Source organism: Camellia sinensis, chromosome 6 (assembly GCF_055761805.1).
Source record: "Camellia sinensis isolate YWXY chromosome 6, ASM5576180v1, whole genome shotgun sequence".
Lineage (NCBI taxonomy): Eukaryota > Viridiplantae > Streptophyta > Magnoliopsida > Ericales > Theaceae > Camellia > Camellia sinensis.
The window spans coordinates 199,429,912-199,446,503 of record NC_138966.1 but is presented as its reverse complement, the minus strand read 5'-3'; the positions used below and the strand labels follow the sequence as shown (position 1 = coordinate 199,446,503).

Here is a 16,592-nt window from a genome sequence, read left to right as displayed (position 1 = left end):
ATAAAAATAAAAGTGAAAACACAACCAAACAGGGTAGTGAAACTCGAACCAGACAAATGTATGAAGGGGTATTGTCCTAATCAGAGTTCATTGTCAACCCTTGCTGGTTAGCATATTAGTATGTGAAGTGTACCTGTCACCTGCGATGAAGGAATCTGATCTCCATCAACCTTTTTGATAAAAATTTGACAAAAAGGGAAGTGTGTATTGTGCTCTGGAACCCTTAAAATATCATTCATTCAACAGTGACACAACATATATTGGCCATTTTGGCCATTTTTAATATGTTATTGAGTGCTCTCTTTCTTGCAAGAAAAGGATTCCTAAAGAGTGGATATGCTTTGTAAAGCTACTTTGATTGTATTTGACCAGTGAGAGCCATGAACGAATGATCATCATCTATCTATCTTCTTTTTCTTGTCGGTTTTGGATATCCTAACTTCACACACAAAGCCTCCCAATTATAGATGGCCATCCATTGTGAAAGCAAATTCCCTTTGGCTCTCAACATTCTAAGGTCCAAACAAAACACCAACCCTTTAACTAGTCTTTACATCAACTTTGGTCCCTAATCATGATCACATAAAAATAATAATAATAACTAAATAAAAATAAAACTCAAAATCTTGCTTTATCAGTAAACCCTACCCCCTTCCTTGTTTGGTGAAATATTTAACAAGTTGAAAGCTAATAATCAAAATTTACAAGTACCTCCTCTCCACCTTCCTAGTAATCAATTTTTTTTTAGCTTATTAAGCTTTTTCTGTCTTATAAAGTTTTTAACTTTGGTCCCCAATCCACCACCCTTCCCCTCTTTTACCATTTGACAAGTATTTGTGATTCCAAACCACCACATCAACTTTGATCTTCAATCAATCATGGTCTGTTACATAAGCAAACGTAAAACTCGCATGTTACATAAGCAAAAGCAAGACTTGAGATCTTACTGTGTCAAGCCCTCTTTCCCCCCCTTCCCTCTTTTATTATTTGACAAGTCCGCTTTTAGTGATCCCAAATCACCACATCAACTTTGATCTCCCGACCAATTATTATTGGTTACATAGGAAAAAATGAGACTCGGTATCTCTATTAGGACTCACTATCTCAAGAAGGTAAAAAAATAAAATCTCTAACTCCACTTCTTTTTTTTTTCTTTTTTAATTTTTTAGTCGATCGAGACCAAACTAACATGATAGTCACATACCACCGAATATATTTTTTTCCATTTCACACTGACTTCTTAAAGCAAATCTAGCAGCAATACTCCCTATCCCTCTCTCCCTCTAAAAAGAGATTCCTTACATGTCCCACACCCTCTGCCTTTTAAATATTCCCTCCACAAGTACAAATGAATGCAATGTATAGATTCTCCATTCGCTCTCTCCACCCTCAAACAACTCTGATTGCTTCTCCATTTTTCCTCCAATTCTTCACTCATGATTCCAGAGTTACAGGTACACACATCAAATCTCTAACATCATTTCAACATAATATTATTACACAGCATTCTAAGTATTTCATCTTTCATGTTTCCACTTCACAACATTTCCAAATTCCAAGCATTAAAAATTTTCACTAAAAATGCAGAAACCTCGAGTCACCGAGATACAAGTCCGGATGGACTGCAACGGGTGTGTGCAGAAGATTAAGAAGGCTCTACATGGCATTAATGGTAAGTGATAAGTGAGTACCTCAAAATAAGTTCAATCTGTTGTTCTCTTTCCTGTTCTTCTTTCCAATAACATCTCAAACTTTGTCTGGGATCTTTCAGGTATTTATGATCATTACATCGACTTCCCTCAACAAAAGTTGACAATCATCGGGTGGGCAGATCCTGAAAAAATAATCAAAGCCATTAAGAAGACAAGAAAAATAGCCATTATTTGTTCCCATTCAGAACAACCCGACCCACCTGCTCAGCCAACAGAGACATCACCGGGTCAGCCAACAGAACAAGCACCAGCCCCTGACATGGCAAATCCACCACCACCTGAAGGAGCCCCACCAGCAGAGCCGCCAAAAGACCCACCACCTCCACCGCCAGAAAATCCACCACCGGGTGCACCACCACCAACTACCGCTAACGACCCTGCAAGCCAGCCTCCACAACCATCCAGACCAAAAGATGCAGAAGAGGTTCATGTAATATACCACCACCCACCTGTCTATGACTACAGATACGGGTATGGTCACGGTTATGGCCATAGCTATGGTAACAACTACGGTGGACAATGGAACAATTACCCAAATAGCCCTCAATATCGACATGAGCCATCCCCACCTGTCTATGCGACCCGCAGCGACAACACGTACACTCCATTGCCTTATGTCACGCACAGCTACAACACATACAAGCCATCGCCTTATGTCACTGAATATGAATATAGCAACAGGTCACCGCCACGATACATGCATTACAGTAGTAGACCGGAGCGCTACAGTGACGACTATAACAGCAGCAACAATGGCAATGGAAATGGAAATATCACTTCAATGTTCAGCGATGAAAATCCAAATGCTTGTAGAATAGTCTAGAAGGAACGAAGAGGACAGTATGGAAAAAGTGCAGTGTTTTGTCACTAAGAATTGGCCTCGAATGTTGATGCAGAATAAGAAGTGAAATTATATCTTCGTTGGCAATAATATTTTCAAATGTATGTGAGAATGGAGAATGAGGAATCAGATTCTAAGCTTGTAAGTGTAGGAAGAATTTATCCTACATTCCACTTATGAGAGGAGCGATACAATTACGTGATGTTCATTTCTTGTAAAAGAATCCTATAAAGCTATTTTATTCTACAAACACATTCCTCAGCCTTCAATTCAAAGAATTAATATTTTTTTCTATACCTAAAAATATCAACTGGAAACTTCTAGAGCTTGAAACAGAGTGAATAACTTTCAGAAATCGCTATCCAATATAAAGTTCCTTGAAGTTAAGCAAAAAACATAACTACAACATATAAAGTTCCTGCAATGCCTTCTACATATTCCTTATATATTTCTCAATCGATCAACTTTACCACAGACATGTTCCTAATCTATTATTTTAAAATTCAAAATATCACAATAGGCATGAATCTTCAATAGATGCTCTATATTAATGTTGGTTAACAAAGCCAATGCTCAATGGATCTCTGCAGCAGAAAGAGAAAAACCCTAGTCATAAAATACTGTGAAACATGACAGATGCATTTTTTCAACCATTTCCAGTACTACTAATTGTCAACATGTGTATATGACATATGGTGCTACTGAAAAAAAAAATTAAATAATAACAATAAAAATAAAATAAAATAAAATAAGGCAGCACAAAATTGATGGATATTCAGAACATTTGAAACAGTCGGCACAAAGATTGAGGACTACAGTGAGAAGATTTACTCTTTCTTGAGTTTCCATTCCTAATATTCTTTATATATCATCAAAAGGTTCTTGACATGCCATAAAACCTCAAGACTTGTGCACAAACACCAATCCCAAGGGTCTGTGGCTTAGTCATATCCAGAATTAATCCAAGCCCTTGTCAGCAAGAACAAGTTTCCACATTTTGGTGTCATCACTGTATTAACTAGGGCAAACCAAAAGACAAATTAGTAGCCACCAAGGTCTTGACTGTGCCATAACATTTTAGATTATTGAAAGAAAAGTCACTCACAAGCACAAAACAAGAAAAAATAAAACATAATCCAAATACAACAAACGCTACAAAATATGTGCTGTAAAATTTTTTTATTCATGATGCAAAAGAAATTAAAGGAATGTCTGGATTGTGGAGGTTTGCAAATTGCAATCTGACAGGATGGATGGAGGGAAGGGGGTTAAGGCTGGTTAGGAAGGCAAGGTCCACAAATATTTGGGTCCGTTTACTATGTCCATGTCTCTCTGCCCCACACATGCATGGAAAATCAATGTAAAGATCCACACTTACCAACGTTAATCAATATTATCAAATAGATTAGTTTAGGAGAACCATGTCACCACTAGCAGATTAGGCAATATCTTCGTGATCTATCTCAACGAAACTCAGGCCAAACCCTGCCAACTTAAGTTGGTGGCATTAAACACCATTTACAATTGTTAAACCTATTGAAGGCAAAACACAGATTCCAAGAGCTAAAACCAATCAGCACAAGTTCTGCAGAATCTACCCAAAAAAAATAGCACAAGCCTAACAAAATTAACACTTTTATTTTATCAGCTACAATAAACACTTGCGCTTAACAACATTTGCAATTGTTAAACCTATTGAAGCCGAGAACTAAAAGCAATCAGCACAAGTTCTGCAGAATCTACCAATAAAAATAGCACAAGCCTAACAAAATAAACACTATTTTATAAGCTAAAACAAATCTGTTGCACACTAGTGCCTCTGGGAAATGCAGAAAGAAAGGGGAAAGAAAAAGGAAATTACTTGCTATCAATAAAAAACAATAAAAAACACTATTAAAAAATGGTGGGTAATGTAAGCAGGGATAGACATAGACATAGACATCGACATCCTGCACTGTTGGTAACAACAAAACAATTTAACTTGTAGCTACCAGATTACAGCAATGCAGAACTTATCAATAGTTTGGCAGCAAATTCATGGATATGTCCACATCAAGTCTATCATTGAATCCACTGACGAAAGCACAAGCCCAGCAAATGAAACCTGTGGGGGAAGCCAAACCAATGCTTACCCAATCAATTAATAAATTATGTGAGAGGAAGTCTAAGGTGTGTTTGGTTATGTGTTCCAAACACATTTCTACCCACTCATTTGAGTGTGGTGTTTATTTTGAGCTTTCAAATTATAATTTCACATCTACTTTTGAAAACTCCTTTCCAGACGGGAAAATTTGGCTAACTTGGTCGTCCTCCCGGACGTCCGGCTGGTTGACCGGAACAGTGTTAGATTTTATTTTATTTTTTTATTTTTTATTTTTTTCCTTCTCTTGGGAACCTATTATTTTTATATTGTAAATAAAAAAATATTTTCAAATTTTTTAAATTTTTATAGGAGCTTTGAATAGAATTTTGAGTTGTGTTTAATTATGAGTTGTGAACTATTGAATCAAATAACTTTTCTAATTTCAAAAACTTAAAACTCCCTCCAAAACTCAATTCAAAACTCATAACTAAACAAATTTTCCACACTCAAATCATAATTCTAAAACTCACAAACTCAAAATACAACTCTATTCTCAATTCATATTTAGAAAACTCTACCAAACGCTACCTAACATTTTCATCCAAGCACTTCCTAGATCTACAAACAAGGCAGCATCAAAAGAATATTTGATTGACAAACACATAATCACCTTTTTCAGAAGAAAAAACCTAGTCATCATCACCACTACTATTTTGGAATTCTTTGTCTTCATCACCATAAAGAAATTCATCTTTACTTTCATCCATCTGGTGATCATGTGAAAAACTTGGACCTTTGTTCTAAATAGCCTTGTCAATCTGCTAAAATAAAAAATAAGAGAGAGAGAGGGAATATTTTTTCTTGATCTAAAAATTCAACCATGTTTGTTGAACGAACTCATTTGACATAAAGAAATTAACCTATACTGTTACAAACAACTTCAATATAGACTGAATAGACACCCCTTTGAACTTGGTAAGCTAGAAGAAGACGATGTAATGAATATCTTACAAGAGTTGAATGATGAACAATCCTCAAGGGGAGCGAATGAAGTGCGATACTAAAGTGCAAGTGTATCACTGTGAAGAGTTAAGGCACGAAAATCCATTGCAAATAAGAAAACTTACAAGCATACCAAACAGATCAAAATGAGATTTTAATGGTACTAGAGAAATTTAAATATTAAAAATATAAAATGAAAACGCAACAAAACTGAAGCCTGTAAATTATTTCAATTATTTTGGGTTACTTAATCATGTTTCTTTGAGAGACGTAAAGTAAAAGTATCATCAAGCCATGAGAACAGAGAACACCCTGCCAAACCCAAAACAGTTCATGGAAACAAAAGTCATCACTCCCACTTGGGTATGTTTATGCACAGTGAACACCGAAATACATATCCAATTTATTAAAAAAAGAGAAGCATTTTCTGACCAAAATCATCCAAATTGTTTGAATCATATGTGATTGGAGGGAGAGTTGAAAATTTCATTTCCCTCCAAAACTAAATTTACTAGTTAATCAATTTGTTTGGAGGGAATGTTAAATTTTTTTAATTTCTTTAAAACTAATAACTTTTTTTTTTTCTTTCAATTATGGCTTTATTAAATATTATTAGTAAATATTATGCAACAATTTTTTTTATTGTTTCAGCAATTATATATATTTTCATTTATGTCTAATTTATAATTATATAATATTAATTATACCGTTATAATTCGACCCTTGTGACCCGACAATTGAAACAGTAAGCTATCCACCAGATCCCTTTTTCAATTCACTCACCGGTCCAATTTTCAAAATATTGCACCAAACTCAACACCGATTTTGACATTGCTATAATTTCGCATGGAAGATGGCACACCATTGGTAAAACTCATTAAATCCATTATCAAATTAGTATTATACAGATTCACATATATACACTACTTTCACAGCTACTTATGCAACTTACATTTTAACAACAACAACAACAAAAAAAAGAAGAAGAAGAAGAAGAAGAAGAAGATTTGGTACCTTGATTCGACAATCTCCAGAACTGATAGCGAAGAATTGCAAAGACAGGTCTCTGATATTTGAGAAGCCCATTATAAACCTGAAACTCAAAAGAAGGATGAGTCATATATATATATATATATACGAAATTCACACTCGTTTGTGTGTGCGAGTCCTCCCTAAAAACCATAAGAGAAAAGCTACCATAAAAGCGTCGTCAGCTGTGGCGGTGGCGGAAAGGCCAAAGGTGGTGGTTGGCGTAGAGAGAAAGCAGCCTCCTTTCTTTTATTTATTTATTTTTTTACCTCCTTCTCTTCCCACCGACCTCTTTCTTAAATTTTTTGACTTGAATTTTAATTTATTTTTTTAAAATACGTTTATGTGACACTTTGGTAATCAATTTTTTTTTTTTAGAAAGATTAAAAAAAACAGTTATATTAAGATGGAAAATACTTTCATAATCATTAATTATTGATAAAATCAACAGTAGTACCTCATAATTTTTATTAAAAAAAAAAAAAAGCATATACTATCACATCATTTTATATAAATTTTTGAGTGTATTACTAATCAATCTTGCTACATACCTCTAATTAGAGGTCATTCCGTACAACTCTAAAAAATAAAAATAAAAAAGTGAAGTAAAAGACAAAAATAAGAGAAGAAAAAGACAAATTAGAGGTGGATTAGAGGTGTTTTTTTAGAGATCCAAATCATTTTTCATTACTAATAGATCTTAATAATTAGATTTAATTCCCATTAAGTCTTGTCGAAAGTTAGTTCTTGTAAAATTGTTACTATAAATAATTTTTTGTAATAATTTTTTATATATGTCGCTAAACATTAATAATTAAATTTTTTTTCACGATTTTTATAATTGTCGCAAAAATTTATAATTAGTGACATTTATTATGACGAATTTTTCAAACTGTTGCTGAAAGTTGAAAATTAGTGACATTTTTTTTGACGATTTTTTTAAACTATCGCAAACTTATAATTAGTGATTTTTTTAACAAATTTTTTAATATTGCTGAAAATTAATGATTAGTGATGTTTTTAATAGAGTTTGATGAGAAATATCATTTATTATCACAAGATCTATTAAATAATAAGTCCACCTATTAAAACCTATAAATAAGTCCCCTAAATTTTTTATATAAAAATTCTATTTGTGAAATATTTTTTTCTCAAGCAATTATAGCATTCACTCTTAAAACTAGCCCAGAATATCCCTAAAAATTATATAAAATAGGGACTGCAAAATTGTAAAATGTATAATTTCTATAAGTTTCGTACCATGTTATCTAAAAGCATACATTAGCAAAATTTACAAGTAAATAAATAAACAAAATTTGTTAATTCTCATTTCATTCACAAATTTTTTTTTTTTTTTTCTTTTCCTTGGAGGGTATGAATATTTATTTAGAAAAAGCTCTAACTTGATAATTGGGTATCTAAAGATTCAGGACCGGCCCCGGATTCACTTTTCAAAGTATGCTCATATGCATGTGTTTGAAATAAATTTTGTATACATGCTTCTTATATATGATAACCGCCTTTTGTACTAATTTTTTTATTTTAAACCAAAACATTCTTCATACCATTCTAAGAAAAATGCTTGGGAGCACTAATTAGTGCTCCCACTAATTAGGTGGCAGTGGGTCCCGACATTAATGATGTGATGTTTTGATCTTGGAATTATATTTTTTTTTTTTTTTTACTTTTTTAATGCATTAGTGCTATTAGTGATGATGCTTTTAGTGGGATGAATCATTGTTGCCATTCTAAACGGTATAATCATTTGTTGTGCCAAACAATATAAAAATGGATTCTTGAAATTGATTTTCAATCAACACTGGTGTTTTGTTCTAAGAAAAGTGCAAATCTGCTACTTGAACCATCAAAACGGAAAGCAATCCATTGCTCTATATAGTTACACGTATAAGAGCATCTCCAATGCACTAGGCATATAATACTTGTTAGTTAAAATGCCTAGTGTGATTCACTTTTTTCAATTCCAATGCACTAGGCATATGATTAGGCATTTTGACTCAACTCATATTTACTAGCTACATGTAGCTAGCCTTCAACGCTAGACAAAATGTATTCAATCATTAAGATCATTTCCCTCCATCTTTGTTGTTGATGTAGCATTCTATAAAATTAATAGTATTTGGATAAATAGCTAAAATAAAGAGCATGGTTGGAGTAAAAACATAAAACAGTTGATAGGCAAAATAAAATATATACTTTATAGTAATATTTAGATAGGTAAAATGCCTACTATCGTTGGAGATGCTCTAAGCCACAGATGTTCTAAAATCAACTTGCTTTAAATGCTTTAGATGCTTTGAAGAAAAAACAACCGAAGAGAGAAAAAAAAATTAGTTTCAAACATGCATTCATGTTTCATTTCATATAGCATCACCATTCAACACTGACAAAAGAAAACAGACACACACAGAGAATGAAAACCAAATTTAATTAGACTCTAAAACTAGTTTAATAACCGACATGTCACTCCCTCTAAGGTTTACAATGAAATATAATGCACCAAATTCAGAAGAAAGAAAGAAAAAAAAACAAACAAACAAACACTACCAAAAATTCCTTGTACATGAATGAAGAAATGAAGCTGTACACAATATGCAAATGGTAATAACACGCAAGAATGCAGATGGGTAGGTGAAATAAACATGTATTCTAGACATTGTGTCTCTTATTGGAAAGAATCTGTCCTAATTGGAGATTGTAATGGTAAACGACTTCAGACTTTTCTCCCTCATATTGCGGATCCAAAAGATTTGATTTTCGGTATTTGGGGAAACGAAATGGTATCATAAAGCTGCAGCCCGACCCTCAGAATTCAGGAGAGAGAAGCAAGCCAAAGAAGAATTCGAGAACGAGCTATTGAGGTCGGGACATGGTTCCGGGAAGACAAACTGAGACGATCCCAAAACATTTGAACATACCCAAGAACTAGAAGAGCAAGAAGCAACATATAAGGTAATATTGGATAGACATATAGAAGTGAAAGGGGATTCTTGAATTCCGGTGAAGTTTCCGGCAAGAGTGATGTTTGTGCCAATCACATTCTCCAAGGTGATCTGATTCAAAACCGGGAGTGCGTTGGGATCGAAATCATCGTCCGGATGGGACCCGCTTTGACCCGTAGCACCAAATGCCGTGTGGACATTTTGCATCTTGACATCTGATATAATGATGTCTTTGATGTAACCACCTCTACCTCTAGTCGTTCGGAACTCAATGCCGTAAAATGAATTGTATACGTGGAGGTGCTGCACAAGGACATTGGAAATGCCACCAGACATTTCACTGCCAAAAGCTAGAGCAGAGCCGGAAGATGCTTGAAGGTAGACTTGTTTGATGTGTACACTTGTTGTAGGTCTGCCATAGGCAATCCCATATTCATCCCAGCCACTCTTGAGTGCAATGGCGTCATAACCGGTGCAAATGCTGCAATTCTCTATGCATATTTGATCAGAAGAATCTGAAAGAGTCAAAGAACATATTTCTGTCATATGAAGTAGAAAATTTCCGAACTTGTCCGAATAGCCCATTTTGTATATATAAATCTAAACAAAAACAAAAGCAAAAAAAACAAAAACAAAAACAAAAACCAATCTTGGGCATCTCCATGCAGCAACCTGAGCACCACAAAAAAGGGCAGAAGCTGAAGTATAATCCAAAGTTAAAACGAATTATCAGATTCGTATTAGCATAAACATATATGGTGAATATATTTGAAACAACCAACATTTAATAAATGAAAAGAGTAAGACATATAGTTCTGAACTAAAGCACCGGAATACAAATACGCATATGCTAGATAAATGAATTCACACATACAATCACTCAACGAGATGAATTGAAAAGTACGAAGTGAATGTGTGGATCAACATACGCACCTGGTACTATGCCAACAACGTAAGGTGATTCTGGTGGAGCATGGACTGAGACGTTCTGAACTTGCACATTTCTGCATAGAATCCGGTTTATAATGAAGTCAACTCCAAATGCTCATTAATTTATTAATTAAAATTGGAAAAAAAAAAAATCAGACGAATCAACTTACGAGCAATAAACTGGATGAACATTAAATGCAGGAGCATTGAGGAAAGTTAGGTTTGACACTACAATATCCTTGGAACCAACAAGCTCAACAAGATGAGGCCGACTATAGTTTAATGAATGGGAGGTGAACCAATCCCACCAAACCGAGCCTTGCCCATCAATCGTTCCATTATCACCTAGTGCAGTGTTTGTAAGAATGATCAAATGAGATATACGAAACTAGACGACCAAACAAAGCATTGAGTGGATGGTTATGACAGCATAAGCTAAGAATACTACCTGTTATTACTACATCATGCAACATATATCCACTTATCAGGCTTCTGTACCTCCCTCCAGGAAGCTCAAGCCCTCGACCATATGACGGTAGGGGTTCCTCGACCTCCCAATGAGATGCATCCTGATCAAGCAATGAAAATGGGAAAAACTGAAGGTTCACAAAAATGTCTCCAGCATAAAGTGATGCAATGAGACGAGGGCACTGAAATCGACAATGGTCGAGATATTAAAGGACGTCGATTAATTTGTGGTTCAACTTGGCCCTTGATCGAGCATAATGGCAAAACAAGATTCATGTAGCTAACCCCAAGTAGTTGGGAGAAGCGGGGGGGCCTGTTTGGTGCCATTTTTGTAAGCTGAAAGTAGATAATCGAAAAAACTAAACTAAACTAAGCCTTGTGTCCCAATCAAAATGGGTCAGCCAAATGAATTCTTTTTTGACATTTTGCTCTATCAAAAGTCATAACGATCCCTCCCCTAGCTTCCCGATAATCAATTCTTCAACTTATTTAAGTTCTTTTTACTTCAAAAGTTGTAAGCAAAAGGTGTGCCAAACGTTTTGACACAAGTTCCCAACACCAAAAAAAAAAAGTGTCATAAGCAGCTCAATACCAAACAGGCGGGTGTTTTGTACCATATTTTAAGCCTGCCTTTTTAGGCTTTTTGGTTTTTATGACAACGACGACGACAACAAAAAAATAAAAAATAAAATAAAACCTTTAAAAAGCCCCCCACTAAACAACTTAAAAGCTGGCACCAAACACTATTGGTAGAGTTGAGTCATTTTATTTTCTTTAATGATGCAAAATTAAGAAGAAAACAACTAGAACATGGGGGAAGAAATAAAAAGAATAGAACAGGACCTTCGATCCAAGAATGACGGCACCCCTTGCCAAGAAGAGTGTGAGATGGCTGGTAAGATTGAAACTTCCAGTAAGCCACCTTCCTGGCGGCACATACAGCTGAGCACCGCCCTTATCAGCGAAGGATTTGAGATAGAAAATTGCATTCTGGAAGGCAATGGTGTTCAATGTTTCCCCGTCCCCGACAGCACCAAACTCTCGGATGGATACGCTATGCGGTCTGGGCTGTAATGTTGGTTTATAATCACACAGTCCCTCTCTCCCTTTATCATTGATTTCAATAGCGCCGCTCAACTGGAGAAGCACAAGCAATGGGACCTGAATGGACAAGGAAAAGAAACGAAAAACAAGTTAGACAAGTTTGGACACGTATCAGTTCATTAATGAGGGTCACAAATTCAATGGAAACGGACTCAAAATCAACGGAAACGGTGACTGGAAAAAACAGGGACAACAGTTCATTTCAACGGAATCATCACACTACATAGGACAGATGATTAAATGCTAGAATCATAGAAACACCAAACACAACAATTTAATGCCAGAATAAGACAATCGCTGACACGCTCATGTGCATGTGCATGTGTGCACATGCACATGCACATAGGTGAATAAGAAAAGAAAATGAAAGAAATAAATAGAAAGAAGAATTCAAGACAAACAAAAACAAAAAGGAATAAACATAAAGGAAAGAAAATGGACAAAGCCATACAAGCCTACATTGTAATTTGTATTAATACCTACATTGTATTAATACAAACCCAATAATGGACTACTAAACATCAACTTCGATTTCCGGAAATTACTTGGGAAAAATAAAATCGAAAGACCCTGAGAGCCAACTAAACTCATAATAAGTAAATGGATATAACAATAAATAGAAATGAGCAGAACAACCAAAAAAAAATAAGAACATACAAAAATAAATGCACATGAATATGCACACACATATACACAATATTAACAGCAAATGAGTGCATCTCTAATCTTTTAGAAATAGGAAATAGCATCTGCACATTACCAAATTGTTAGAAACAGTGATAGGGGAAAAAAAAACATAAGGCATTAATGGAAGGAATTCATATCACAATGAACAACGGCAGATAATTAAAGGGCTTCTAGTCAATTTCTACAGTGTGATGAGACGGTGCTAATGAAAATGAAGAACAGCTTGACATTATGAAGAACATTTTCTAAACAGATGATTTTCACAACCAAAATAAAACGAAAAAAATGGCAGGAACTAAAAACACGAAAAATGATGAGGAAACAACTGAACTGTTCAAACACACAATCAGACTAACCTGCAGTTGAAGTATGTTCAAATTTCATTATTTCAAAAAGCAAGAAAAAAAAAATGCTGCAGTTGATCTCAAGTAGCCACTGACTACTGACTGGAAATAAAAAATAAAAAATATCTGGGAAAGTACCCCTTGATAACGAGAAGAACCCAAAATCAGAAAAATCACAACAGAAAAGATAAGATCCATAATTTAGGATGAAAATGTGATAAGAACATGAAATTCAATCAAATCACGAAATCCAAAATGATAATCCTAGTAAGTCAAAACTGTCCCCTTCAATCGTGATTTTACAAAAACCCACAAAGGTAATCGACCATAGACCTCAAAAGATTGCACTTTTAATGTCAATTACATATATACACATGGAATACAAAACCCTAACATCAAATTTCTGGATTAAACAAAAGCAAAAGAGAAAAATAGAAAGGAAACAGGAAATCAAAATAAAAAAAGAAACGTACTTACTAGCATCTTCATGAGTCTGGGAGTGTGAATCAGCATCCGAAGAGAAAACAACAGACTCTGATGCCCAAACAACAACTGCATCAGAGGAAAAAAAAGAAAAAGAAAAAAAAAGAAAAGAATAAAAAACAGAGTAGCTTTCTGGGTATTACGATATACACACAAAAACATAAGTCTTTAGTATATAATGACAACAAACTTTATTATACATGGTAATAGTGAAAAAAAGATATATGATTACCCAAAATTGAAATAGAACAAAGGTAATAAAATATATGATTACTAAACGCAAATCAGTAATTAGATGTCATCAACATAACGTCTGTGGCCGACAATATTGTTTTGAGACTGTAACGGACCCATTTGAGTTCTAGAGAGAGAGAGAGAGAGAGAGAGAGTAGCAGTGTTGCTCTGGAGAGAGAAGCTGAAAACAAAGTGACACTAGTGTTGATGTGTGATTACTCAATACTTTGATAATATGAATATGTGGTATTTTATAAGATTTTAATTTATGAAAATGGTAAGGATTTATAATTTATATTGAAAATAAAAAATAATATAAAATTAAATAATTAATAATTAACTTAAAATATAATCACGTAATATTCTAAAAATATTGAATAATTTGACCTCAATGTTAAAAAGTCTAATGTTGTTGGAAGATTTAACTATGGGGTTGTTTGAGATGTCCTAAATAAGTGTATTTTTTGTCTTTTTGAACTAAAAAATTGAGGAAGAAAATATAGATGTTTAGGTTAACTTTTTAACTTTTTATGGAAAAATATGTAAAAAAAAATTGTAAAAATTAGTTTATAAGAGAAAATTAGAATTGGGAGTTGTGCAGCCGTAATTATTGACTTTTGATGAATAGTGTTAACTTTTTAACTTTTTGAATAACTTTTTGACTTATTCTAGACTTGCCAAACTTGACTTATAGATGATTAAGTGAGAGAAAGGAAATAATGATAAAATTACATCCTTTCACAACAATTCTGGTTTTATGTTTTATTTAGGGGAAAATTATATAAAAAGGCACTCACTTTGGAACTAGAGCGTTGAGCTCAGAATGGCTCATTACACATTTTATTTCAATAATTCGAATAGTACAATATGTAAAACTCATCAAGTATTATATACGTATAAAAAATTATATTGATCAGATATCGATAACTATGTGATTAAATCAGTTTTGTATAAATAAAAATAGACGGTGAAAAAATAAACAGTTGACAAAAAACTGATTAGATGAGATAGCTATCGATATCCGATCAATATGATTTTTTGTAAATGTATAGTACTCGACGAGTTTTACACATTGAACGCTTCAAATTATCGAAACGGGACCCGTGGTGGAGCCTCACGAATCTAACAGTACCCTCCAATTGGATCTTGGACCGAAGAGAAGTCAGACCCAAATAAAAAAATTGAAATTTAACCTTTATAATGAAATAAATTATGAATTTTTAATTTTATCAATTTAAATTCTAATTTTTATTTTTTTATTTTCAATCTAAATCATATGGTAAAATTAAAAAATATATATATATTTTAGATATTTTATGTACACTTATATTTAGTTTAATAACTAAAATATATTTTTTTTTCAATTTTACTTAAGGTAAGAAGAATAGGCATATGATTTAGATTGAAACAAAACAAAAAATTATGATTTAAATTGATAAAATTAAAATTGTTAAATTTAATTTTATTATAAGGTCAAATTCTGAATTTATTTATTTTATGTTTTTTGTAATTTCCCCTTTACTTTATTTTATTTTGGATTCGATAGTGTAAATCTTTAAAAAAAAAAAAAGATTCACTTAAAATTATAATATTCAAATTTCGAAACAGAGTTTGTTTTATGTAACTTTTTATAAGTTAAAAACTAAAAATCACAAGTTAAAATTAGTTCTTAATAATCAACTTGTTTAATTTTTTTTATAAACTATAAGTAAAAATCACATCAAATACTTGATACAAAATTTTGAAATTAAAAAAAAAATTATAAACATTATCACAAGCTACACCAAAATAAAGCATCACATCATAAGAGTGTTAATCATATCTTCACAATAATACGATTTAGGTAGTCATTTATTTTATTACTATTTTTTTCAATAATAATGCTATATAAATTTAAGGTTTATCTAGCTTATTTTGGGTATGATTTATAAAATAATTTTTTTATTTATTATAAAAAAAATGTATAAAAAATATAGAAATGATATGATTTGAATAAGGTAATATATTAATAAATTATTATTATTTTAATATTATCAAAGGAGTCCTTTGCCTTCAATTGGATCCTATAATAGTAGAAGTATTATTAGGTGTGGTGAGCTCACTCTATGATCTATTTTAATGATCCGTATCATATATAATTTACAAAAATTCAAAATAATTAAACATTAGCAGTCTCATTTTCTTATTATGTAGGTGTTTGGGAAGTGAGTTTTTTTGTAATTTTTTTAGTTGTAGAATATTATTGGAGCAAAAAAAATTTGTATTTGCAAAGATAATTGGGTTTTTTAATGATTAGATGTAATGTTTGTGAGATAAAAAGTGAAATGATAATGGGTTTGATGCAATACTTTGTTTGGATTTTTTTTTTTTTTTTTTTGTAACCAATTTGTCTTTTAGTGAAAAAAACAAAAAAAAAAACCAAAAAACAAACTTCCCAAACACCGCAACATTTATTTTCAAAATAAATATAATCTAATTATATAATTATTTTTCACATAAAATGGTATTATCAATGGGGTAAACGTTGATACTCTTTCGTTTAATCTAGTTTGATCTTATTTAATTGAGTTAAAATAAAAAAATATATATTTATTTAAAAATTATTTTGATCCTACTTTAAAAAATATTTTAATTGAGTTTTTCTTAAATTGAGTGAATTTATACATATCGGTCGACTATTCGACTGATCGTGTCGGATGACCACTCTGACAACCG

The 16,592-nt window shown here is 32.8% G+C and overlaps 2 protein-coding genes and 1 long non-coding RNA gene across 5 annotated transcripts; 1 reads left to right on the top strand and 2 right to left on the bottom strand.

Annotated features, from left to right (window-relative positions):
• The first annotated feature begins 1,314 nt into the window (after nucleotides 1-1,314).
• On the top strand, nucleotides 1,315-2,822 carry LOC114317213 (uncharacterized). The gene is made up of 3 exons (XM_028263916.2): nucleotides 1,315-1,454; nucleotides 1,588-1,672; nucleotides 1,772-2,822. The coding sequence occupies exons 1-3, from the start codon at nucleotides 1,437-1,439 to the stop codon at nucleotides 2,533-2,535; spliced, it is 867 nt and encodes a 288-aa protein (XP_028119717.2). The 5' UTR covers nucleotides 1,315-1,436; the 3' UTR covers nucleotides 2,536-2,822.
• On the bottom strand, nucleotides 1,469-2,053 carry LOC114317215 (uncharacterized). Its single transcript, XR_003648450.2, has 2 exons — nucleotides 1,913-2,053; nucleotides 1,469-1,834 (listed from the first exon to the last, which is right to left on the bottom strand). It is a non-coding gene; the product is annotated as an uncharacterized LOC114317215 (long non-coding RNA).
• Nucleotides 2,823-9,096: 6,274 nt separating the features above from the next.
• On the bottom strand, nucleotides 9,097-14,101 carry LOC114317217 (Pectin lyase-like superfamily protein). 3 transcript variants are annotated; one of them, XM_028263919.2, is made up of 7 exons: nucleotides 13,876-14,101; nucleotides 13,638-13,712; nucleotides 11,869-12,186; nucleotides 11,006-11,126; nucleotides 10,728-10,902; nucleotides 10,561-10,631; nucleotides 9,097-10,142 (listed from the first exon to the last, which is right to left on the bottom strand). In XM_028263919.2, the coding sequence occupies exons 2-7, from the start codon at nucleotides 13,671-13,673 to the stop codon at nucleotides 9,469-9,471; spliced, it is 1,395 nt and encodes a 464-aa protein (XP_028119720.2). In that variant the 5' UTR covers nucleotides 13,674-13,712; nucleotides 13,876-14,101; the 3' UTR covers nucleotides 9,097-9,468. The 3 variants fall into 3 exon arrangements, with proteins under 3 accessions (XP_028119720.2, XP_028119721.2, XP_028119719.2); XM_028263920.2 differs by having other exon boundaries at nucleotides 13,918-14,086; XM_028263918.2 differs by lacking the exon at nucleotides 13,876-14,101 and having other exon boundaries at nucleotides 13,638-13,836.
• Between the last annotated feature and the right edge of the window lie 2,491 nt (nucleotides 14,102-16,592).